The 25,900-nt window shown below is 43.6% G+C and overlaps 1 protein-coding gene across 3 annotated transcripts in view; it reads right to left on the bottom strand.

The window, feature by feature from the left end:
* ELOVL7 (ELOVL fatty acid elongase 7) overlaps positions 1–25,900 on the bottom strand; it is a 1,867,033-nt gene that overhangs the window by 278,646 nt on the left and 1,562,487 nt on the right. The window contains exon 8 of one of the 3 annotated variants that reach the window (XM_044063814.1): positions 23,624–24,620. The exons of the other annotated variants lie outside the window; for them this stretch is intronic. Within the exon in view, the coding sequence (XP_043919749.1) occupies positions 24,411–24,620 (210 nt within the window). The 3' untranslated portion in view covers positions 23,624–24,410. Of the gene's footprint in view, positions 1–23,623; positions 24,621–25,900 lie in introns of those variants that run through there. 3 annotated transcript variants of the gene reach the window in all.

Consider the following 25,900-nt stretch of genomic DNA (forward strand, 5'->3'; position numbering starts at 1 on the left):
CTCTTTACATGCTTAACACCCTACTGATCCTTTGTGATCAGGCTACATAGTATGTCATGATAATATCCTGGTATGTCCAGGGGTCGGTTTTGTGTGTACTCTTCAGTCCAGCTGGTGGATATTGACACAATGTCACATCTGCCTCATGTACACAGACAACCCTCTCCTCCTCCCGACAAACTCAGATATATGTGTGAGATGCACCTATAGAGACATACAGGGAGCTGAACTCTCTCGACCCATGACTGGCACAGTCTATCAGGTGGTAAAGGTATCCACACACACCACACATCAGTCTCACATATCCTCTAGCAACAGCACTCAAACCACATTAGCACACATTGACATACTCGGATGCTGTAAATGTACTCTACCTAAGCAGCAGAGACCTCCAAAGCAGACACACATACACCTGCTACCCCACTACAATACTCACATATCACAAAGTTCACATTCACAATGTCAGTGTGCCACACAGTCACTGCCCTTCGGGCTACACAACACACCTAATACACTTGTAATAGGCGACACTTCTGTTCAGACAGACTGACGTACCACTCACCAGCCCTGACAAGGGAATAGCCACTTTGGGCTGCCTGTTGGGTGCCAGGATCTGCCGCATAACACAGGCAGTCAGGTCACTCCAAAGCAAGTACAAGACTGGCACCATCATTTTCTATGCTGGTGTGTGTAACCTCAGACGTTACTCCCTGGACCACATGACATGATACATGGAGGTACACTCTGATCATGTAGCCCAGGCCAGTATGACCCTGACCTTGTCTAGCATCTTACACACACCAATTATGATGTCACAGTATACGGACACACATCACATTTAACAGTTGGCTAAGAAATTTGTTTCATTCATAGGGGATACAGTGTCTGTCAGCGTATGGTGACATGCTCAACATGCCACGTAGCTTCACTATGGACAGCTTGCACCTGTCACCCTTGGACTTTGGTATGCTGGCTAAGGCTCTTGCTACCACCATCGTGTCTTTTTTAAGCAGGGCACAGAAGACAAAACCCACCTCCATAGACGTTACAGGTTAAATGAAACTAAGGGTAATGCTCAATAACAGTTGTGTTAACCTCATATTGTGGCCACTCAGGACTCTCCTCAGTATGTAGGAGAGCAATATCTGTGCATTGACAGACGCCTGATTCAGGCTCGCTTATGCACACCAGCACTACCAGGTTATGTTTCATACCATGCTGTCTGACAAGATGACTTGGAACAGACAACACAACTAGGGGTATCCTTATACATCACAGATACACACACCTCCAGGTTAGTGGCACTGCACAAAGCATAACAGACCATACATATGCAACTACCACTGTGCAATACTGCCTTTCAGTTTGTTGCCTGCTACAGAACACACTCCCAAACTCAGGAACCACACTCAGCTTTCGTGGGAACTATGGAGAATATGAAGGTCTCCACAAACACCATTATATTGTGTGACTTCATATACACAAATATTGACTGGGGATACTACTCAAGCCCAGACAACCTCACCCAACAGTAACTACAATTTGTGGACTCGTATGCTTTGGCACAACCAGTCAGCACAGCCACAAGGGGGAATACATATTGGACCTGCTCATCACCAACATGGGAACTCTATGTTCCACACCAGCGACATACCCCTCATTGGTAAGGTCAGAACATACATGTATCTCACAGGACATACATATACCCCTCCACACACCCTTCCTGAGTAATCTTGGTGAACTTCTCATGAGCCAACATCTCACTTCACCAAAGCAGGGTGGTATCCTTCAGAGATCCTGAGACAGTGGCATATACAGCTCACACTGCTGCATCCTTTACATACACATTCTATGGACACCTAGTGGACTGCATGGATTGTGCTATCCCAAATAACAACAGGACCCACTACTACAATGGCAGGGGACCTGTCTGGTAGACCCCAGCCATTAATAAGCTGTACAACGTCAGGAGGACGTTACTACATGATAGAGCACAATCCCAGACTGGGAAGGCATCTGTGATATGTACTAGCAGACAGCTACAATCACTCATGGACTTTTCTAAGGGCCGCTTCTACCAGACAATTGCAACTGACATGTAGGACTATCACACGGCCTTCAGTTATGTCAGGAACCTGGGTGGACACTCACTGATATGCTGTGAGTTACTGCATACTGACTAAACCTACCCTGAACCCACTGCCATTGCCTACATCCTGGCAAACCGGTTCAGTGCAGATGGCTCCCACCCATCCCCCTAAGAAGCAACTATCCATCCCAACAGAGTATAACCTCCCTGACATCACACAGTAACAGGTGAGTGCTGCCCTCCCCACAGCGTACATCACAGTATCAGTGTGACCAGATGGTGTCCCAGCCTGCATCATACATGAGCATCATGACAAATGCATCACTGTTCAATATCGGAGTTACCACATGATATGTACCCAAGCAATGGCGGACTGCGACAGTGGTCCCGCTCCACAGAGTTGGTGCCACAATGGACCACAGACAATATTGCCCTATAAGCCTATGTAGCCTGTTCTGCAAAGCTATGGAGCATATTGTCATAGGACTACTACACATAGACATCGGAAACCTAGAGACACCATGTCCTACACATTTCAGCATTGTTGTGGGCAGATCTTGCCTCTTGAACCTGCTTGTATTCTTTAAATGGCTAACAGGTCCATCAACATAGGGATGGCTGTCCACACAGCCTACCTGAACCTGGAAAACCCTTCAGCACAATAACCCACTGGCCCATTATGCATAGGCTCACCAGCGTCAATATGGACACGTCTCATACAATGGATTGATACCTAGATCAGGGATAGCACCCACATGGTCAGAATTGCAGGTGCCATGTCTGACTATACACCAGTTACACATGGCATCCCACACGGCTTGGTCCTGGGATCTCTCTTGTTCAGTATATACGTGTCTTATGTACAGGCTACCACAGGGAGAATATTGCTGAACATGTTTGCACTTGACTGCAAACTGGGTGCCATGATCAACTCTCCAGCTGCCACATGCATACTCAAATCAGGGTCTCACAGAGATGGATGACTGGTGCCTGAGCCATGGCCTACAGCTAAATGCCATTCGTTGCATAGTCATCCCCTTTGGGAGTAACAACATGCCCACACATTACCACATAGGTAGTACTCCATTACATACGGTAAGAGTTGTTAGGGGTTTGGGGACATAACTTGTTTGCACTGTCGCCTTTAACAGTCACGTTGCCAAAGTGGTTGGACACACCTTCTATGTGGGCCACCTTATCCCATATGGTTTCACATCTAGATCGAGTGAGGTCATTGTGCCCCTATACTCATCACATCCATGCTTGGTTACAATGCCATATTTGGGGTGTACCTTACCTGACACCTGCAGCAACTGTACTGGCTATGGAAGGTCCTCACCCAGCAGATCTAGGGACTCACACAGATGCAGTAACTCCAGCTCTACTCAGTCGCTTACCACCTACTCATATGATGTGTGCCTGTTGTTTACAGATATACCCAAACCAGAATCACTGGACATGCTCCACCTCAGGATATCCAACTCCCTTGGAGATACACACTCCAGGGACGTATACCTCAGCACAGATGTTAATAGGACATTGTGGAGGGACAGATTCTTATCCCAGAGGCTCCACTCACTACAGAATGTAATCTTGGCGACTGTATGGGTGATTGTATATTTACCCCTGAAATATCTTCTGTGTTTTTTGTTTGGAAATGGGCTTCCCCTCTGCCCCAGGGGCAAAGCTGGCAAGCAGTTGGTCTGTTTTTCTGGATGGTTTAGCATGATCCAGATAGTATCTGAATTGTCTATGCACATCTATCTAGCGAGTGTAGAATTCTTTTCCCCTTGTTTTGAGGGTTGGAAAAGAAGGTGGGTAGGTAAATGACCTGCTTGAGGGTCACATCAGATACCACCTTCGGCATAAAGAAGGGTTTAGTCCTCAGGGAGACTCTGTCTGCATGGAAAATGATGAAGGGGGCTCAATAGCCATGAGCGCCTAAAGTTCTGATTGCCTTCCTGCTAGCTATCACCTCAGCCAGAAGGGTGTCTTCCAGGAGAGGAATTTCAATTCCGTAGAAGCAGCAGGTTCGAAAGGAGGTAAGTTTAGTGTTTCTAGAACATAATTCAAGTCCCAGGGTGGCGTGGGAGGCCTTCTGGAAGGTCTATTAGAAGCCCCTCAGAGGAATTGCTTAATCAAAGAATGAGAGAAGAGGGGTGGGTCTGAATCATAATGGGTAGAAGTGGCTGAGGCATGGATTTTAATAGATGAGAAAGAGATGCCACTATTGAGCAACTCGGCTAGATAATCCAAGATAAGAGAGATGGCAGGTACTGGCCCCTATGGACTGGTTTCAGGAGCAGAATCTTTTCCATTTCCCCGTGTATGATTTTCTGGTGCTAGGCCTTCTGGCCTCTGCGATGACATCTGCTTATCCAGGACTCCTTGTTAGCCTTTAAGGTATAAGCCATGCTGAAAGGTTGAGAGTCTAAGACTGGATGCAGCATCTCCCCCCCCACCTTGGTCAATAGTCCGAGATTAGGGGAAGCTGCTTGGGGGACTGTAAGGTCAGGCTGCACAGAAAGGGGTACCCAATGCTGTCTGGGCCAATCTGGAGCAAGGAGGATGGCCTTTGGTTTCTCCTCCCTTATTTTGATCAGTACCTTGGGAATAAGGGGCAGAGGTGGGAGCACATACACAAAGAGGGAGTTCCAGGGGAAGGTCAAGGCATCCCATCCACCTTCTATGCTAGGTGGTGATACTCCTTGGTACAGAACTCTTCCAGCTGGTGGTTGAGGTGCGAGGCAGAGAGATCCACTTCAGGTGTCCCTCACTCCTGAGTGATTTTCAGAAAGATTTCCCTGTGGAGCTGCTATTCGTGGGGGGTTAGTTTCTGCTTAGGTGGGCTGCCAGGGTGTTATTGACCCCTAACAGGTATTGACCCCTAGTAGGTATTGGGCAATTAGGTGTAGACCCATGGAGGTGGCTGTAAACCAGAGGCTCATGACTAACCTGCACAGGGGGTAAAATTGGGTCCCCCCATTTGTTGATATACCACATTACTGTGGTGTTGTCTGTTTTTATAAGGAGAACCCTTGGCCTGAGATGGGGTTTGAAGGATGTCAAAGCCTTTTGTATTGCCATCATGTCTTTCTGATTGCTGTGCATGTGAAGCTGCTGGGTGTCCCAAAGACCTTGGGGGCACCTGCCTGCTAGGTGAGCACCCAAGAAATGTCTGGGGTGGTGATGGTCTGGCCAGAAGGGCAGAGGATGAAGAGAAGATACTAGTTCCTGGCACAGGTCTCTGCCCACCAGAGAAACTTGGCCCTTATACATGGGATCAGAGGGAGAGAAGTCTCTAGGGGACAAAGTGCTGGCACCAAAGGTATCACTGAAGTTTCCTCATGTGAAGCCTGGCCAGAGGAATGAGAAGGATGCAGGATGCCATGTACCCCAAGGCTTGCAGGAACTTCCTCGCAGTGAGGTGACTTATAGAAGTCTGCTTTTTTTGGGATAGGAAGGCCATTTGGGATGCTGTGTCGAGCAGCACAGCTCCCAAGGAAATCATCTTCCTGGTGGGGTTTTGTTTTGATTTCTTCTCGTTGATGGTGAACCCTAGGGAGGTTAGAAGAGATTTAACAAAGAAAAGATCCTGCAGTAGCTTTTTTATGCACTCTGCCCGAATGAGGCAGTCGTACAGGTACGGGTAAATCTGTATACTTCTCTGTCTACAAAATGCTATGGCCAGGGCCAAGCATTTGGAGAATACTCTGGGAGCAGTAGATAAGCCAAAGGGCAGCACAGAGAAATGAAAGTGTTGTGAGCCTGCTCTGAAGTGAAGGAATTTTCTGCACAATTCCCTGATGGCGAAATGGAGGTAGGCATCTTTTAGGTCTGAGGTCAATAGCCCAGGCATTTTTTGCAATCATAAGCAGCAGCTGCTGCAAAGTTATCATTTTGAATCTGGAGACCACCAGAGAGGTGTTCAAAATGGATATATCCAGGATGGGGTGCCAAGTGCCCTCTTTTCTGGGAACAAGGAATAGTCTGGAATAAAAGCCTTTGCTCATTTGATCTGAGGGGACAGGTTCTACAGCCCCCTGTGATATGAGTCTGGACCTATTTAAATGCCTCTGCCCACTGGTTTGAAGGAAAGTCTGGGTACCCTCTTTGAATTTGGAGTTCGCTGAATGAGAATTTGTATCCCTGAGAAATGATCTTTAAGACCCATTGGTCCTTTGTTACAGAAAACAAATTGTCTTTGATGAGTGAAAGCCTTCACATCCTAGTTTTTGGTGAGTGAAGGGAGGGGGAGTCATTGTGTTTGCCATAAAAGGTTGGTTTAGAAAGTACAGTTGTGTACACTTAACATAAATGTAGATGTTAGAGTGCATTCACTACTGCAGTCATCGCACTTGGGTTATCCTGCCAGGGGTAGCCCTCAGTCGGCCCGAATACCAGAGGCTTAGTATTTCTGCGTCAGTTGCTGTCGCTTCAGTACGGACGTCAGGTTGTCAGATGTATAAAAACAGGCAGCAGATGCCATTACATCAGTCTTTCTGACCCCAAATGTCAGGAGCCCCCAATAGGTAGCTAAGTTATGGTGGAAAAACACCACCAGTAAAAAGTAAATACCAATAGCCCTGTAAGGAGTGAGGGAGAGAGACAGATACAAGGGGGCTGGAGGGTGGGAATCCAGGACTTCAACAGTGAATACATTCGAACATTTACATTTATGGTAAGTGGACACAACTGTACTATGTTCTTTGTGTTTCACTGTTGCAGTCATCACACTTGGGTTGATTCCCAAAGCTGAAAAATAGGTGGCGACAGTCAAGTAGTGTTGGGGCTGGCTAGTATGCCCTGCAGGACTGCTGCTGCAAAGCCCGCCCTGTATTTGGAAAAGGTAAGCGGGTGGTAATGCTTGGTGAAGGTATGAACAGAACTCCAAGTAGCAGCTTCCAGAATGTCCCTGGTAGGGACTTCTCGGAGAAAAGCTATAGAGGTTGAAGTTGCCCTAGTGGAATGCGTTCCGACTCCCTGAGGGGGATGGTTTCCCATATTGTTTGTAACAGAAATGGATACAGTGTGCTATCCATTTGGAGATGGTTTGTTTTGATAAGGGCTTGCCCTCTGCCCCTGGTGCAAAGCTCACACTATCAAGGTAGAAGCTGAGCTGTCTGTGCACATCTAAAGAGTGCAGGATCCTTTCCAGCTTATTTTGAGGATTAGGGAAGAAGGTGGGCAAATGGATAGATTAGTTGAGAGCTACACTGGACACCACTTGGGTATGAAAGTTGGGTTAGTCCTGAGGGAGGCCCTGTCAGCATGAAAAATAATGAAGGATTCCACAGCCTCAAGTATTTGTAGCTCAGACACTCTTCTAGCTGAAGTGATGGCCAGAAGCAAGGATGTTTTCCAAGACAGGAATTCTAACTCTGCTGATGCTGCAGGCTCAAAGGGGGGTAGTGTGAGCTTTTCCAATCCAAAGTTAAGGTCCCAAGCAGGGGTGGGGGCTCTTCCTGGTGGCCTTAGGTTGTTAGCCTCACTCAGGAACTGAAATGTTAAGAAAAATAAATACACAACATAAATACTGAACATGTGATATTAAAATGTTAAAATGCATAATGGAGAAATATATACATATATATATATATATATATATATATATATATATATATATATATATACACAAGTACCATTTTTTATTACAGATAATATCAGTACCAACATGAGGGGTGGTGCATGGTCACTATTACTTGAGAAGAGAGAATTATACTGGCAATTACGTTTGAATGCCGGGAACTGGCCAGGCCTGAATGAGCATATATCAATTAGCCCAATTTTAAAACTAAAGGCACTAGAAAGATAAAATGTGTATGTGTGTGTGTGTGTGTGTGTGTGTGTGTGTGTGTGTGTGTGTGTGTGTGTGTGTGTGTGTGTGTGTGTGTGTGTGTGTGTGTGTGTATATATATATATATATATATATATATATATATATATCTCCATTATGCATTTTAACATCACATGTTCAGTATTTATGTTACGTGTATTTATCTTAATATTTTCTACTATATTTAGTTTTTAGTATTTAATCACACATTTGTTTGAACACATTCAACATATTTAAATATTTATTGTAAATTGTCATTTTTATGAAGCAGTGTTTATATATAGTGTGTTTTTAGGGGTGGTGTGTTCCATGAACTTTTTCAGTTTGTATAGTTTGTCTGCTTTTTAAATTCAGTGACTGCAAATATTGTGCTTTTAATGACATAATTGATTAGTTTATAACTAGGTGGAACTTCCTGTTTGGACTGTATAAGAAGGAAGTAACTATGTGGGGTAAATTGTCTGATGAAGTCTAGATCTTTCTGGACGAAAGCGCTCATCCTTGGATTTTTTTGTCTGAAGTTAATAAAGTGGATTCTGCATTCTACAACTGTGTGGTGATTTGCAGCCTGCAATACTTTTGAGTGGGTTCAATTCACCTACGTCTTCTAGATTTCTGCTTAAGTTGTCTGCCAGAGTTTTGGTTGCCTGGCCGGAATTGAGTTTGGAGGTGAATGTGTATGGCTGAGGCTGTGTTCCACAGGGTCATGGCTAACCTGCAGAGTGGGTAAGAGTGGGTTCCCCCCTGCTTGTTTATGTACCACATCACTGTGGTGTTGCCGGTTTTGATTAGTAAGGGCCCTGGTGAGAATAGGGATCTGAAAGCTGTCAGAGCTGCTGAACATCTAGCATCTCTTTTTGGTTGATGTGCAGATGAATTTGATTTGGGCTCCAGTGGCCCTGAATGCACCTGTTATCCAGATGTGCACCCCAGACATAATCTGATGCATCTGCGGTTAGGGTCTGGGCGGCATGGGGTTGTGTAAAGGGAAGGCCCTTGTGGTTGCATGTTGCTGCCCACCAAAGGAACTCTTTCCTTAGACAAGGTATATATGTATGATTGTTTCCAGGTCCTGAGAATGTTGGCACCAAAGACGTTTTAAGTACCATTAAAGTTTCCTCATATGCAGTCTGGCATATGGAATTAGTAGAATGCAGGAGGCCATGAACCCTAGAGCCTGCAGGATTTTCCTTGCAAATAGCTGGGTTCTTGTGGCCATTTGAGTGAAGTAGCCTGTCAGATAGGCTTGCTTTTCTTGAGTAAGGAATGCCATCTGGGATGCTGTGTCCAAGCTTGCTCCCAGGAATACAATTTTTTGACTGGGGAATAGTTTGGATTTCTTTTCACCGATAGTGTACCCCAGGGAGGTAAGAAGATACTTTACAAATGTCACGTGCTGCAACAGCTCTTCCTGTCTGCCTGAATTATGCAAACGTCCAAGTAGGGATAAATTTTAACATTTCTCTGTCTGCAATAAGCAATGGCAGGAACCAGGCATTTTGTGAAAACTCTGGGAGCAGTAGATAAGCCAAAGGGAAATGCAGAGAACTGATAATGCATAGATCCTGCCCTGAAACATAGATATTTCCTGCAGGAGTGCTTTATTGGGATGTGCAGCTAGGCCTCCTTTAGATCTAGGGTGGCTAACCAGGCATCTTTGGATAGCATGGGGAGAAGCTGCTGTAAGGTGAGCATTTTGAATTTTGGTAAGAAGGTGTTTAGAATGGATAGATCTAAGATTGGGTGCCAGTTGCCCTCTTTTCTGGGTTCCCGGAAAAGTCTGGAATAAAAACCTCGGCCTATCTGTTCTGCAGGAACAGGCTGAATTGCCTTAATGGACAGCAGGGACTGAACTTGGTTTTGTGCCGCTGCCCACTGGTTTACAGGAAGATCTGGGAACCCTTTTGGGGATAGCAGTGTGTGGAAATAAAATCTGTTCCCCTGGGATACTATCTTGAGGACCCATCAATCATTGGTGATGGAGGTCCAGTTTTTTGCATGGTGGGCAAGTTTTCCTCCCAGGGGCACGAGCAATTGGGCAGAGGTGAGGGGTGGAGTTAAGAAGTCATTGTGAATTCTTTCTGTAAGGGGGTGGCTTAGCACTCCCTGCTTTAGAAGTGGAGGTACTCCATTGTTTAGATCTCTGCATACCCTAAGACTGTAATCTGAGGGGTCTGTTTCCCCTGGGTCTAGTTTGAAATGTCCTTGAGGGTGCTGGAAAGGACCAATGTTTTGAGAGGCAATGCCTACTAAATCTTGGAGGCTGCACTTTGCAAAAAATCTTTGGATTTAGCCTTTTCTTTCATCTTTTTAAAAACCTCTTCTGCTTTGGTGCCAAAAAGATTGTCCTTGTTTAGAGGAGCGTCCAATAATTTTGATTTGACATGGTTTGGCAAGGTCTGCTCCTTAAGCCAGGCATGTCTTCTAAGTACAGAACCTGTGACTGCTGCCCTGCAAGATGCTTCTAGGGTATCAAACCCACACTGCAGGGTATGCTTGCTGACTTGGCTTGCAGAATGCATAAGTTCCTGCAATTTTGTATTTTCTGCACAGTCAGGAAAGATAGATAACTTTTGCTTAAGGTTCCATAGTATGTTGCTGGTATTTCAGCATGTGGTACTAACAATTTAATGCTCTAATGGTGAGAGTGGCAGAGGTGTATACTTTTTTATCCCATCTGTCTAAAGCTCAGGAATCTCTGTCCAAGGGGATGAGATTCTTAGCTGTAGTTGCTTTTACTTCTTTAGGTCCTTGGGAGATGACCTCTGGGTCAGCAGTAGAATTTTTGAAGAGAAATTTGTGTGAGTCAAGGGACCCTGTAGTACCTGTCAGGTTTCCTTGGAGCAGGGGTAAAGTATCAGGAGTTAGACTGGATTCCATAAAGACATCACCTACAACATCCAGAACTGAAGGGATAGCTAAGGGTCTGTGCTGTGGTAGATCTAAAAATTCCCCCGAGTCTCTCTTTTTGGACTGAGGATAATCCTGGCATTCCCAATGGAAATGCTCTAAGTATGCAGGGTTTCAGCAAAAGAAAAATCCTGTGGAGGGGAGGCAGAAGGAATGGATTCCTCTGCATCCGAATCCTCAAAGGCAGATAAGGGCATGTCTTCATAATCAGAAACCTCAGAGTCGTCGGACTCTTGGTCAGATAAAGCTGCTGGGGACAAGTCTCTTTCTTTTAGCAGGGGAAGGCTGGCTTCCCTCAATCAGCATGATCAGGTCTTTTGCCGTTTTAAGCATCTGAGATTGTGGCAAGGAAGCAGGCACTTGAGACTGGGTCGTTTTTTTAGGCATAGTTCGGATTCTTGTCCTTAGGAACTCAGTAGTTTTAGAAAAAAGTGAAGACACGAAAAGTCAGTCTGTGTTGAATATCAGTAGTGCAAAGAGCTTCCTCAGAAGCTGATGCCTGCACAGTGGCTCCGGACCAATCCATGGTAGAGACATCCACAGGTTCCATAGTCAAAAAGAGTCTAACGGCATACCAGACTCCAAATGGGTCTCTGTAGCAGCCTGTAAATCCATCAAAGCAGGCATCTGAGGCTGCAAAAGCACCAGAGTACTGGAGAAATGGCAACTAGCTTAACGGAAGCACCGTCGGCAGTTTTGGACCTGTACGGTCTGTCTTTATCCTTAAGTTTTTTTGGAAGATCGGTAGTCGGATGGCTTACTGATGCCATTTTGGAATACAGAGATCAAGAATGAAAGTATTTAGTTACAACAAAGGCCTGACGAATAGTTCGGGCATTGAACAAAGCACAAAACCAACAGCCAGGTATGTCGTGGCCTGGGCCTAAACAGGTGACGCAGTAAGAATGGAAATCTTGGTGTGGTATTTGCTTTCCACAGGTGAGACAATTAACTTTTTCTGACATCAGTTAGAGCAACAAAAAAAGGATCCCCAATGGGGTACTTCGCTTTAGAAGACTTCATGATGATTCAATTTCGGAAACAAAAAATTCAGGTATCAGCCGACCAGCACTTGTGCGAATGGCTTCTGCTTCGGGCTCCTCAGCAAGAAAGTCTGATGTAATGGCATCGGCTGCCTGTTTTTATACCTCTGATGACCTGATATGAGTACTGAAGCAACAGCAACAGACATAGAAATACTAAGCCCTCTGGTATTCGGGCCGACTGAGGGCTACCCCTGGCAGGATAACCCAAGTGTGATGACTGCAACAGTGAAACAAGAAGAACATCTCCTTGCCTTATAGATGGAAGTGGTCCAATGCTTGCTTCTCTGCTGGCCCTGGAGGATTTGTCCCTGCAGAGCTTACCCTGACCCTGTCTGCTAAGTGCAGGGAAGGCAAAGTGCTTACAGGGGAAGTTCCTGCTGAATCTGGGAGGTTGAACTTGAAAGAAATTTTACTGTTTGCACAGATTTTGCTTTGTCTTCCATCTTTTTATGCGCCTCTTCTGCTTTTTCCTCAAACAAAAGATCCTTATCCAGGGGTGCATCAATAAGTTTAGAATTGACATGATCAGGGAGAGGTTGTTCCTTCAGCCAAACATGTCTCCTAATAATAGATCCCGTCACTGCTGCCCTGCTAGAGGCTTCTAGGGCATCATATCCACACTGTAAAATGTGTCTGGCCACTTGATAAGCTAAGTGCAGTAAATCTGCTAACTCTTTTGAATTGGCACAGTCAGGAAAGGTAGCCATCTTCTGTTTTAATAGTTCCAAAGTGTGTTGGTATTTTAACATATGGAACTGACAAGTGAGTGCTTTGATAGCAAAGGTTGTTGCAGAGGTGTATACTTTTTTACCTCATCTGTCCAGAGCTCTGGAGTCCTTCTCAGAAGGAAGAGGATTCTTGACAGAACTAGTCTTAGCTCCTTTAGGTCCCTGTGCAATGACCTCTGGGTCTGCAGCAGGATTTCTGTACAGGTATTTGTGAGAATTTGGTACGCTGTAGTACCTGTCAGGTTTACTGGGAGCAGGAGGGAGGGCATCAGGGACTAAGCTGGATTCATGGAAAACATCATCCGCCACTTCTAAAATAGGGGGGATGGTCAGGGGTCTGTGCTGGGACAAGTCCAGAAACTCTCCAAGTCTTTTCTTAGACTGTGGGAAGTCCTGAGATTCCCATTGGAAATGTTCCCTGAGGCAGTGAAGGGTTTCCCCAAAGGAAAGGTCCTCTGGAGAGGATGCTGAAGGGATGGATTCCTCGGCATCCGAATCCTCATAAGCAGTTAAGGGATACTGTTCCTTTTCAAAAACTGAATATTCAGATTCCTCAGAATCCTGTTCTGTCATAATTTCTGGAGAAGGGTGGCTTTTTCTTCTGAAAGTGACCTGACTACCCCGGATAAGGGAAATGAGATCCTCCGCCATTTTAAGCATTTGTGCTTGGGGTGGTGGAGCAGTAGCAAGAAGGTGGCTAGAAGCATATTTCCTAGGAGTGGCCTGGCTTTTAGGCCTAACAGAATCTGATCTGAGAGATACAGTAGACGGATGCGAACATGTTGGTTTTTGTCTAAAATCGGTAGTGCAAAAGGCATCCTCAGAAGCCCGTGCCTGCGTTGCGGCTCTGTACCCAACAGAGGTAGAGACAGCCAAAGGCTCAGAAGACGAAGATTTCTGCGGTATACCAGACTCCAAAAGGGTCTCAGTAGAGGCCTGCATAGATATAAAATTGGGCATCAGGGGCTGCAAATGAGCCTCACTGAATTCCGGAGAACAGATGACCTGCTTAGCAATAGCATTGTCGGAAGGCTTGGCCTTGTGTGGTCTGTCTCTATCCTTATCTCTACGTTTTTTTTCAAATGTCCACAGATTGTTGGCTGATGGACACCGTATCGGAATGCAAAGATGGAACATGAAAATAATGGTCTACAAAAAAAGCTCTACGGCAAATGGTTCTTGCAAACAGGGCAAAGAACCGGCAACAGGGGACATCGTGGTCTGGGCCTAAACAAGTGATGCAGTAAGTATGGAAGTCTCGGTGTGGGACCTGCTTTCCACAGGTGAGACAATTACATTTTTTGGACATCGGTTAGTGCAAGAAAAAAGGATCCCCAATGGGGTACTTATAGCTTTAGACGATTTCAGCTGAAATTCAACTTCTGGTACCAACCGACCGGCAGTCATGCAAATGATGTTGGTTGCCTTGCTTTATAGCACTGATGAACTGATGCCAGACTACAGGTGACGCAGCAGATGCAAAAAAACATTGAATGGTATTTGGGTTGGCCGAGGGCTACCACAGCAGGAATAACCCACAGGTGATGACTGCAACAGTGAAACACGAAGATCATCTGGTTGCAATAAAATCATTATTACTGGGCCACAGATTTCACTATGGTCCTACTGAAATAAATCTTTCATTTTGGATAGTTCCAGAAAAACGATCTCTTCTGGGGGCAGAGGGGTGCATCTGAAGCATCTCATCAGAAAGAGTGGGCACTCTTTCTTTCACTAGTCAGTGAGGAATCAGAAGTTAAAGGCTTGAAATAAACCCTTAGAGAGCCTAATAAATCTTCCTTAACCAAACTCAGATACTGGAGAAGCCAGATGTTCAACATTCTTTTTACTAGGAGACTCCAAAGAAACCCTACCTTAGAAATAGGGTATTTTAGCCCAAAATTATGTACACATGCCTGCAGATACCCCAACAGCCGCAGAGGATGTGCCTAACACCTGCTCCTTAGTGGCTTCCAGAGCAACTATTCAAGATGGATAACTGGAAAAAGGTGTAGGGTCTAAGGAACCAGATTTGACCACAGCAGTGTCATCCATAAGCAGGCTTCTTCACTGCCTCAGACACTTAACAGACAAAGGCTCCCTAGGATTTTTCTTTTTTTTTATTGACGGTAGGGGGAAGAAACAAAGAACCGGTAGCATGCTCTACAGTTCAGCTGGGAAAACAAAAAAAAAAAAACAGCCCTATTTCACAGCTAGCACAGCCATGAGTCAGTGTCCTTATCTTTTTTAATTCAGGAACAACCTGCAAAACACTCCTCAGCCCCCAACTGCAATATATTACACAACCAGGTAAAATTAATTCAGAAGAGTTTTTCAGTTTTCCTCACAAAAATTAAAATGTAGTGTAAATTAGTCTTTTGACAGATGTTGCATGACCGTTATATTTACAAATCTGAGCTAAAATAAACACTTTCTTCAGAAATGATAATTTTTCTAAAAAGTTTTTATGGAAGGTTTTACCCATAAGGGTCAGCCTTGAATTGCTTGCCAATCGATGATCCCTCCAAAGCCAGCAAACAAGAGTGCTTGTGCTTCAATGGCAAGAAGGTTCTGAAGAACTGGTACCCCTAGCCACTGATTTTATATAGCCTTCCTTGAGCCCTTTAGCAGTTAGCTTGTGTCAAAAGTGTGATAATCCTTTGAAAACTGACCAGATGTTATACATCCTTGGCAAGGATATAAACTCAAAGCTTTGGCTACTACAACAGTGATCTAATGAGCATTTATTTTTTTGTATATGCCACTGTTTTGCTCTTGTTGTAACTTGCAACCTGGGCTGGGGCTAAAAGTAGTTGTGCCTAATCAGTGCTTTACCACGGTAATCACAATAAAATAAATTCTAATATCCTTCTGCATGTACTGTATTTCTATAAAGCATGGAGAGATCCGTGTGAAGGATTAGACTACCTTTTAATTCTGAGTCCAAACACTGCACTGTAGTTCAAAGCACTCTGTTCACACTTGCTTAGTATGGAACAGTGGGAGGGAATTTGTTTTTTCGTAGAAGAGGACAACATCCACGAGTTATTTTTCTATTTCCACAATTCCCAACCTATTTCTCAAAAATATGGACATTGCATGACTTTATACATTTCTTATTTCATCCTCAAGCTGGCATTAACCCTGACCTGTCCCTTCTATAGAATAACTGTACTCCACCATTAAACCACATGTGGGTCACCAAAGATAAATTCCAGTACCATATCCTAGCAAGATAAGGGTCACTCTCCTAAGTGCCATGAAACTCACAGTGCATACTCAGACCTCCTGGAGACACTCACCATACAACTGAGCACATGAGACTTTATCCTTGTCTAGACTGGGAATCCTACATGGCCTCAAGTCCAGCAATCTCTGTTCCTGAAGTACAAACACCCTTAACCATTTGCATTACACCCACTAGGGGTTCCAACACACCGTACTTTGAATTCAAGTACAGAAGAATGCTGCAACCCCCCCCCCCATGTCACGTCTGTCTTGGTAGGGTTTAACCATAAGCTGTCTCCTAAACAAAATCAACTCTGGTAACCACAATAAACTAGTAAAAGGAACAATGCCAAAGCAAACTACCTTTTATTAAGTGAAAGTTATTCAAAGTGCAGTGTCCCTCCAAACTTAGAGAACACAGCAGCTTATGTAGATCTGTTCACAGAAACTCTGAACCACCATGTAAACAGCTAATATACAGGCTACTGTACCTACCAGAAGTAAGCCCAAAACTAACACCAAAAACAAACTACCCTGGTGGTATCCCAAATTAAACAAGTTATACAACAAAAGGAAAAAATAAATCATGGTTAAGACCAGGAAGTTTAACTACATAAAGACAAGAACGCTCACAAAATTAAATAGGCAACTAAAAGGAGTAATTCAGTCCAATAAAGCCAATTCTGTCATCAAGATAACCTCTTAGGGAAAACACAACCATAAGGCCTTTTTCAATTTTGTCAGAAACCTCAAAGGCAGCACACAGCAGTGTGCTGAACTGGTGGTTCATCGTGCCAGACTCACTCAGTTGGTTGATACATTGGATCTGCTGGCTGTCAAATGCAGTTACAACTTTACATCTCTCTCGACTTACCCCTAGCCACTCCCCAAGAAATACTTTCAAACATAACCACTTCAACTTCAGAGAGCATACCTTGGTTGCACTCACTAAGGCCATGAGCACAGCCTCAATGGGCTCCATCAATATCCCGGGGATGCATCCTGAGTAGTCTGAAATATAACCTATCGGGACCCATTGGAGTTACTATTCAACTCTTCATAAGGGTGGACCATCAACAGATCAAGGAAACTACAGACTCAGTCTGACAAATCTTATATGCATAGCCATGGTAAGAATTATCAAAAAAATAAACAAAGAAATGGGAGACCTTCAGACACTGGATCCATCCCAGTTTGGCTTTGTCAAAAGCAGGTCATGCCTAGTGAACCTGGTGGACTTCTTTGTGAATGTCAGCAAAGTAATGGATGAGGGTCAAATGGTGCATGCTACCAACTTTGACCTGGCTAAGATACTGGATACAACATTCCGCTTGGTCACTTAATCTTAATGAATTAGGCATAAAGCCTATTCGAATGTTCTGGATAGACAGCTGACTCTCAGACAGGACGTAGGAAGTTAGGACTAGTGAGTCCACCACCAGAAAGAGGACAGCCATCGTACTGCCAGCTCTTCTTTGGCATCTACTTCTCAGAAGTCAGGGCCAACTGTCAAATGCTGCTGGCTGACCAAGTTCACAGATGACTGGAAATTTGAAGTAGTCACAGAATTCCCCTCAGATGCAAATATCTTACAAGAGGGTCTAACAGACAAATGACAAGAGATAAAGCCAGGTTTTAAATCTCACTGCCAATAAATGTATCATAGCACCTTCTGGGAACCTGGCCACCTCAGGAAAAAGTTATGCCTAACCATAACGTTCCATCTGTGTTGCTGATCTTCACATATCTGACAGTGGGCTTTGGTAATGAACCTCAGAACAGAGGCTGCTGTTATTCCAACTCACGCCTTCCAAAAACTATCAAGCTCAGCCCCACCCATAATGCTAGTCACCAAATTACCTCAGATCGAGTTTGCATAAAAACAGTGACAGACAACCATCACATGGAAAGAGGAACAAGAGACCTTACCTGAATCCAGAGAAGAGGACTCATGTCGCAGACAAAATCCAATCCATCATAAGAAACCATAGGATAGGGGGAAGGAGGGTGGGTATGTCAAGGATATGTGAAGACAGACAACATAGATGGAATGTTATGGTAAGACAACTTCTTTACTTGATGTTGTCAATCTTCACAAAGTCCTTGACAGTGGGACAAAATCCCCAGCTACCTGAATTTTGGGAGGTCTCAGTGAAGAATATTCCTGAGGACCATTGAGCCAAAGGATGCCCTTCCCCTAGAGACCAGATCCAATTTGTAATGAATAGTAAAGCTATGTGGAGAGGCTCATGTAGCTGCTGCGGAAATATTGTCTAAGGAAACCTTGGGACAAAATACTGTAGATGCAGCTACTGTTCTGGTGGAGTGTGCCTCAACAGGCCTTTGTAGCGGTACATTCTTTTTGTTATGGATAAAGGTAATACAGTCCTTTAGCCGCTTAGCCAGGGTAACTGAGCACTAGTTTCCCTTTTGCCACTGAAGGAAAGGAAAATTTATCTGATTTTCTGAATTCATTTGTCCTGTGTAAAGAGAAGCGGAGTTGCCTATGTACATCCAATAAATTAAGGCAATATTCACCTTTGTTAGAATAATGAGGGAAGAGACTCGAAGTTGAACAGTCTGGATACAGTTGGATTCAGAAACTACCTTAGGTAGAATGGAAGGATTAGTTCAAGGATTTCACTTGAGTTTGAATGGCTCATCCTTAATGTCCCATAAGCTTTGCAAAGCCATTCTGAAAGGATCTACGATGCTCAGACCTCCATATAAGGAAGCATCTGCACCTTGGGACCTATAGTGCTCCAAACCCCAGTTTATCCTCCTTTTGAACCTTCAGACAAATGTGATATAAAATTTCTCTTGGAAAACCTTGTTTCTGGTAGCCATCACCTTAGTTAGAAGAATTTCATCCTGTAAAGCTCCTTATTTAATCTTTCATAAAGACAGGGTTTCCTTGAGAACTAATCGCAATGGAGACAGGTAACCTGTAAATGGTTCATCTTCCAGCCCCATGCTTACATTTATCAAGGGTATCAGAACTGTCAGTGATTTGGGATGCATGGCTTGGCTTAAAAAGGCCCTTGTAGTTGTTAGCCTAGTAAACACTGATGAACCTATGTGATATCTCACACTAATACGACTAGAGTGATAGAAGCTGCCATCGACCCTAGGGCTTTAAGAAGGAGCCTTGCTGGCACTTTGCTGTTGTGAAAAATCTGGCTGCTTGCAATCTTATTCCTTGTAGTCTTTCTGTGGGCAGGGATGCAACACTAGCGATTGTGTTTATACTTGCTCTGATGAACTCTAATTGTTGACATGGCTGTAACTTGGACTGTTCGTAGTTTATGGTAATGCCTAGATCAGAGTAGAGATGGAGAGTGTAATCTTGAGCCTCCTTGAGAAGACGCCTGGTGGGAGCAGTAAGGAACCAGTTTGTCTGGATATGGAAACACCCTGAATCCTTGCAGTCTGAGATAAGCTGCAACTACTGCCATACATTTGAACACCCTGGGGGCTGTGGTGAGACCAAAGGGCAGTGCTCTGAACTGATGGTGACTGGCTCCCCAGCCAGAAGTGCAGAAAACTTCTGGACCATTTGTCCATCTTTATGTGGTAATATGCATCCTGAAGATCTACAGAGCACACCCAATTATCTTTTCCCAAGAAGGGAAGAATAGACTGAATCATGACCATCCGAAATCTGGTCTGGCGAACCGATCTGTTCTTCCTGCTAAGATCCAAGATTGATCTCCAGTCCCCTGTTTTGTTTGGCACTAAAAGGAACCTTGAGTAAATTCCAGATCCTACATGGTCTGGTGGGACTGTTTGGATGACTTCTGTCAAGCAGATTTTGAATTTCCACAACTGCTGCTCCTCTCTGGCTGGGTGGGACATCCAGGATTTTGGTTGTAGCCTTTGATTCCACTAAAAAAGGGACATTGTATCCTCTGGTTATATTCCTCTGCATCTAAAGGTCCTTTGTTATACTTAGACAGGCATGTTGGTGCAGGGTAATCACCCCCCCAACTGCCTCCAGAGGATTGCAATCGGACCTTTCAGGAACACTGATAGGAGTTCCCAAAGAAAGAATCCTTGGAACCCTGATTCTGCGGGCCATCTCTTCCTCTGCGTCTTCCATTATTACTTCCCCCCTCTGCCCTGGGTGAAGTCATTGCCATGCGAGTCTTGAAAAGGCCCTTTGGATTTTTTAAACCATAGCCTCCCACTCTGCTGGTTCCTGGAATAAGGCTGCTGGGGAGTGGAAAATTGTACACCTATGGCAGAGAAAGTCTTTCCATCTTTCTCACATCTGGCTAGAGTTCTAACCTGGGAACCAAATAGGGATGTTCCATCAAACAGAGCATTGAGGAAAGAGTTAAATGGCTCCAACTCACATAAGCGTATCCAAGCGTGTCTTCTGATAGCTAAGCCCGAATCCACAGCTCTCGTCGTCCCTTTGGCAGCATGTGCAATAAGCTTTATGTAAGAGTTGGATATCAATTCAAGGGTGGCAAGCTGAGAACTCACCGTCTCACACTCCTTCAGCTACTGCTCCTGACAGAGTATCTGATGGTTCTTTAATCAGATCTCTCTGCAACCTGGTAAAATTCAAGAACCTAAGGGTGAAGATCGATGAAGCATATAAGCGCTTCCCAAATCTATCCATAGTCCTAGATTCCTTATTAGGAGGTTGGATAGTGGAACTTTCAACCGGGGTGGTGGTACTGCGGTAGCATTGTCGCCTCATAGTAAGACGCTGTCCGGTTCGATTCTCAGCTAGAGTGTCTTCTGCATGGAAACATGCGTGAATGGGCGTACCTTCGTTGAAGGTTGCGCGTCAGGGCTGGTAACTCGGCACGTAAAAATCTACTACCAATCATTAGCACACTGGAGTTCTGCTGTGGCGGCCCCCTAACCAGGAAAAGCCAAAAGACACAACAAAAAATAGTGGGACTTTCATCTGTAAGTTTCTTCTTAGTGGCTGCTGCTACCACAATGGTGACTACTGGAATTCCCTTAGCCCAGTGTTGTTGATCAGTGGGGGGGCTCACAATATGCGGTCTGGTCTCTTAAGGATCAACTAAATAGAATCAGGCAACTTCCATGACCGCTGCGCAATCAGTTTGATGACATCATCAGCAGGCAGAGAAACCCAACAGGTGGAAGGTTGGGCACAAAAAGCCTTAAGATATATTGATTCCTCTGAGGAAGGTTGGAGGAAAGTCCAGTCACCCTCTGTTTCAGGATCTCTAGGATGTCCCCGAAGGAAACATGATCAGGGGGAGACTTGGGGAACCTAGCCCTTCATCAAAATCAGTATTTTCCATGAATGACTCTTCGGGGAGTCCACGTGCTTTCTCTTGCACTTTCTCTTCACAAAAATCTTTTCGGTGGGATGCTCCAGAGGGGTATCCAAGGAGGGCAACCCCTGTCATTAAATCCTGAGCCCTCTGTCCCGGGGAAGAGGCTGGAGGGAGCACTCTGGTTGAGGGGAAAGGCTAGACGACTGGTTTGACAGGGTAGGCAACAACTGATTGCCCTCAATGGACAATGCCCTTTCCATGGCCTGGAAGGCACCCCCCCCCCCCAAAGGAACTGTGGCCCCAACCCGCACCAAGGAAGTGTCCTCAGAGGTATAGCTTATGAAAGCAGAAGCACCTAGAGGCATGGATGCCTCCAAAAAGGCTGAAGACAACCCCCCCTCCCCGGAACCCACAATGAAGCTATAGCCCTGGGAAGTCTTTGGGTCAGACACACCTAAAGCACTCAGGGTAACAATTGGTGCCAGAGAAGGAGCTCTAACTGGCACTGAAGCAGTCAAAGTCAGGACTGTCAACACCAGGGGCTCCGAAGTCTCAGTGGGAGTCAGAGGAGTTAAGAAGAACAGGGGTGGAAATGGACATGGTTCCTAGCAGCACAGGCCCTAGGAACCAACGCTGAAGACAATGCCATTGCCGCAAGGAGATGGTCCACCATCCTCATATCTGACTCAGTTAGATTCCTGGTGGATTGGTTAGAGGAAATGGAGGAAGACCTGGGAGGGTGCCTCTCCAAGAAAGGACTTAGAGGGCGAACCGCAAGGGGATCCACCTAAGGAGAATATCGGGTCCAACTGTTTAAAGGAAAACTCCTTTGGTTCCTGGGCCTTTAGTGTCATGATTTGTCGCCCGAAGCTGCAAACAAAATCTGAGGTACTTTGGTGAAGAGCATTATGGGCAGACCTGAAAGTGTTTGGAAGGCACGAGCTGGAATAAAATACTATGTGAAGATTGACATTAGATACTGTGTCATCAATAAAACATCCCTAAAAGTTGACCCACTTGAAGGTAGTAAGGAAATCCATTTGTTGCTCAACTTGTAAGGGCATAGCATCTAAATTCAGGGAAGTCATTGTACCACTATAGTATAATGCCTCCTTTGGTATGCAACTAAACAGACATATGTAGCAACTGGAACGTCTGCAAAGGCTCCTTACAAAAAAGGAATACAGGGTATAAACAAGTGTCATATGCAGAACACCTCAAAGCCCTATCTCTACACTTCGTTTTCTACAGATTACTGACAGGTGATCTATGTCTGGTATACAAGGCATCCCTAGACCCCCACTCTGATAAAACATTTACAAACAGCATCAGATCTAAACCCCTAAATTTTGTAAACCCCTAAATTTTGCTTGCAATATATATATATATATATATATATATATATATATATATATATAAAACCTGTTAAGACAGACAGATGTGTATCTCAGAATTCCCGTTCTCTGGGATACACTCCCCATCCATGTGAAACAAAGTCCATCCCTAACCTTATGCGTAACTTGGACCATTGGATAGGAAATCAAAAATTCAACCCTGGTCTGGCATTTGGGTCTCTGATGGACAGAGGCAGTCAATGAATAGTGTTATAACCAACAATCACCCCTTATATAAATGTCAAACATATAAACTTATGGGACAAATTTGGGTTGCACAGCTAGGCTTATAAAGGCCCTAGTGGTCGTTAAGCCTAGTATACACCTACAAACTCATCTCCACTGCTATACATAGCTCTCAGTTTCTTAACCAAGAGAAATATAGGTCACAAACCGTAAGCAATTTTTAAAATGCTGCTCTTACTTTACTTATAAAATTAAAAGGATTTGTATTAATATGCACTTTGAGGAATACTGAGTTTAACTGTGATGTGTAGCATTACTTACAGGCTATAATCCGATTTGTTAAAAATAATGCATTTAAAAGAGACTGAAACTAAGGCAAAATCAAGGAAGTTCTGCAAAATCAGGCAACTGAGGTATATACTACTACTACTACAGTTTGTCATGTTGCAGAAAAGCCTACCACAAATTACATTGTACACTACATATGAACATCACAAACAGAATGGTCCATCACCAAAACTATAACATAATCATTCTCTTGCTATGCACTGCAGACATTATAAAAGTTCAGGTACCACTCTGTTCTTACCTTTCACCCAATTCTGATCTCACCCTCATCTCCACATCGTATCCATCAATCTTTAGTTTAGTCCAGACAGCAAACATGCAGCAGCCATCCCATCTCTCTCCATTACAAACAAGTCATAATGCTGCTCTAGGATGGGCTAAGATCTCTCCCCTCCATTGGTATATGCTGGAGAGCAACTATCCATTGGTCTTCAGGAACACTGTTTATCACTGAAAAGCTTTTCCATTAATTTTTCCCAACAAGAAATGTAAATTTACCAATCTCTAGGTTGCTTCCTTGACCTCCATTTGCATAACAATATCAGCTTTTACTTCAAAGTGCAATAAAAACAGCATAAAGACCAAGACCTCTGGTAACAGGTTTCTGCAAGTGTCCAGCTTTATTATGGCACAAAGTAAAGAGAATCTAGTAAATCAAAGCACGATATGCAGAATGAATGTGAATGGTGTAAGTTAACATACACAGCATCGTGTCTACAAAGACAGTCATTCACTAAAAACCTGCAAATGATACAGGAACTGAACTCTTCAGGTGCATGTTACATTTGTGTGGCACATTTGCTGCAATATTATCTGTCCCTGTGCTTTATCACCACCTCATCTGTTTCAGCAGCAAATTCATACTGGTATCAAAAGAACTAATGTCGTGCGACTCGACAGGTGAGCTAGACAGGCAGGTCATTAAAAAGAAGTGCCCAGAACATTCAGGTATACAATTCACTTTCTGGTAAACTTCACAATACAATAACATTTCTCATTCAACCATTAAATTCTATAGGCACACACTGTGTTCTAATGCAACATCTTTCACTGCCAGTACTAACAGTATAATGACACAAAGACTGATTCAGTGCAATTTGATGTCTAATGAAATGGCTATCTAGTTCTAAAATCTTGTGGTGTTAGCTTTTTTTTTTTTTTTAAATCCTTAATGCCCAACAGTAAAAGCAGAAAACACTGCAGATGCCCAGTTATGGATGCGCACAGTAACTCTTTGGCATCAGTAGTCTAATTTTACAAAATGGAATAATTTACAATAAAAATATGAAAAGTTACAAAATGTACACTATTTACTGATTTTCTAATTAGTTTTTGAAGATTGCCATCTGCAAAAATGTTAAATATCCTCGGACATCTGCCTTCAGTGATGCTTGTTCTTGGATATTCCATTTAATGTAGCCTTCGGTAGTCGTTCTCCCTTAGTATATGCACGATACCAGAAATTAAGGAAAAGCACCAAGAAGATGAAACCATAAAGCCAAATAACATAGAGGAAGACTGGGAACTGGTAAGGACAATCTTCCATAAAAAAGAACTGCCCTATATGAACAGTGATTGTAACAAACTGAATCTGCAGGGAGGAAGAACAGAAAACATTTTTTGACTAAAAAAAAATGACACTCAAATTTTACAATTTTAAAATTTGAAAGGTAGTTTCCTGTCAGCATCATACTAAAATGTTTAATCATAATATTAATCTCCATGAAGTTTATTTCTAAATCCCCCTACATATTTCTAATTTCCACTATATATACAGCACCTTTACTCCATTTCAAAAGAGCTCCATAATTTACCATCAGATATGGACCTTAATACCAAGACAATATTAACCAAAACAATTCTGTTAAAAAGATAGAACTAATACAGTACAGTCAGCAAAGACCAATAACCAGGTAGGCCCACTGGATACACGGTCTCTTCACGGCAATCCTGGAGCAATTTCTTGGTAAGTGATTTATTCAAAGTCACAAAGTAGGCAAATGAGGGCTGAGGGAATCAAACCCATGTACCACAAGAACTACACAGTGCAACCTTAACCTCTTTGCCATCTGACAGAAGATGACAGCAATCTTGAATTAATATTAATTGTAAATTAATTCACAAAAGCTACTGCCCTTCTTGGAGAATAAGCACAGAACAGTAGCCATTATTTATTAAACCATTCACACACAACACGGAGGCCACAGGCGGAGGGACTCTACAACTCTGGAAGACTGCTATTTATACAGTAGCACACAACCTGGAGGGATTATTGCACTTAGAGAATGGGCTGTCTGTAAAATTGTGTTTTACTTAACATTTTTTATTACTATATTCATTTTTTTAAATATTGATAGAAAACAGTTATTCCATCTAAAGTTTCAAATTTGCTGTACTATATGTAAATGGTGTTGGAAAAAGTATTTTACATTCAAATTAGAATATTTTCAAAAAAAAAATAACCAAGTATTTACTTCACATTTTTGGTCCCTTACTCAAACATTTGTGATTTGTTGCCAATCACTGGGGATGGAAGTCAGTAAATGACATACAGACTTCATTTCCTTCAGAAAACACATGCCAACACAAACCCTGTTATTCAAACAATTTTTTAATTTTATAACAGTAATATTTAAAACTTGTTCCTATTTTTGAGCCTTTGTTCCGCCTTTATTTTATGCTTTCTCCAGATTTCTTGAGCTAAGAGGTTGAAAAGTATGCAAACCTTTTAACTGCTGCTTGATCGATACCTCTCACATAAAAACATACTTCCGTTTTCAAGCAAGCAGACAGAAAAACAGACACATTGACAAGCCCTTTTTACCCTGGGGCAGTAACTAAGGAGTCTCAATCCTCATCACTGCCTCCAAT

This window comes from Protopterus annectens, chromosome 2.part2, assembly GCF_019279795.1.
Source record: "Protopterus annectens isolate FY-2018-M chromosome 2.part2, PAN1.0, whole genome shotgun sequence".
NCBI classification, from domain to species: domain Eukaryota; kingdom Metazoa; phylum Chordata; order Ceratodontiformes; family Protopteridae; genus Protopterus; species Protopterus annectens.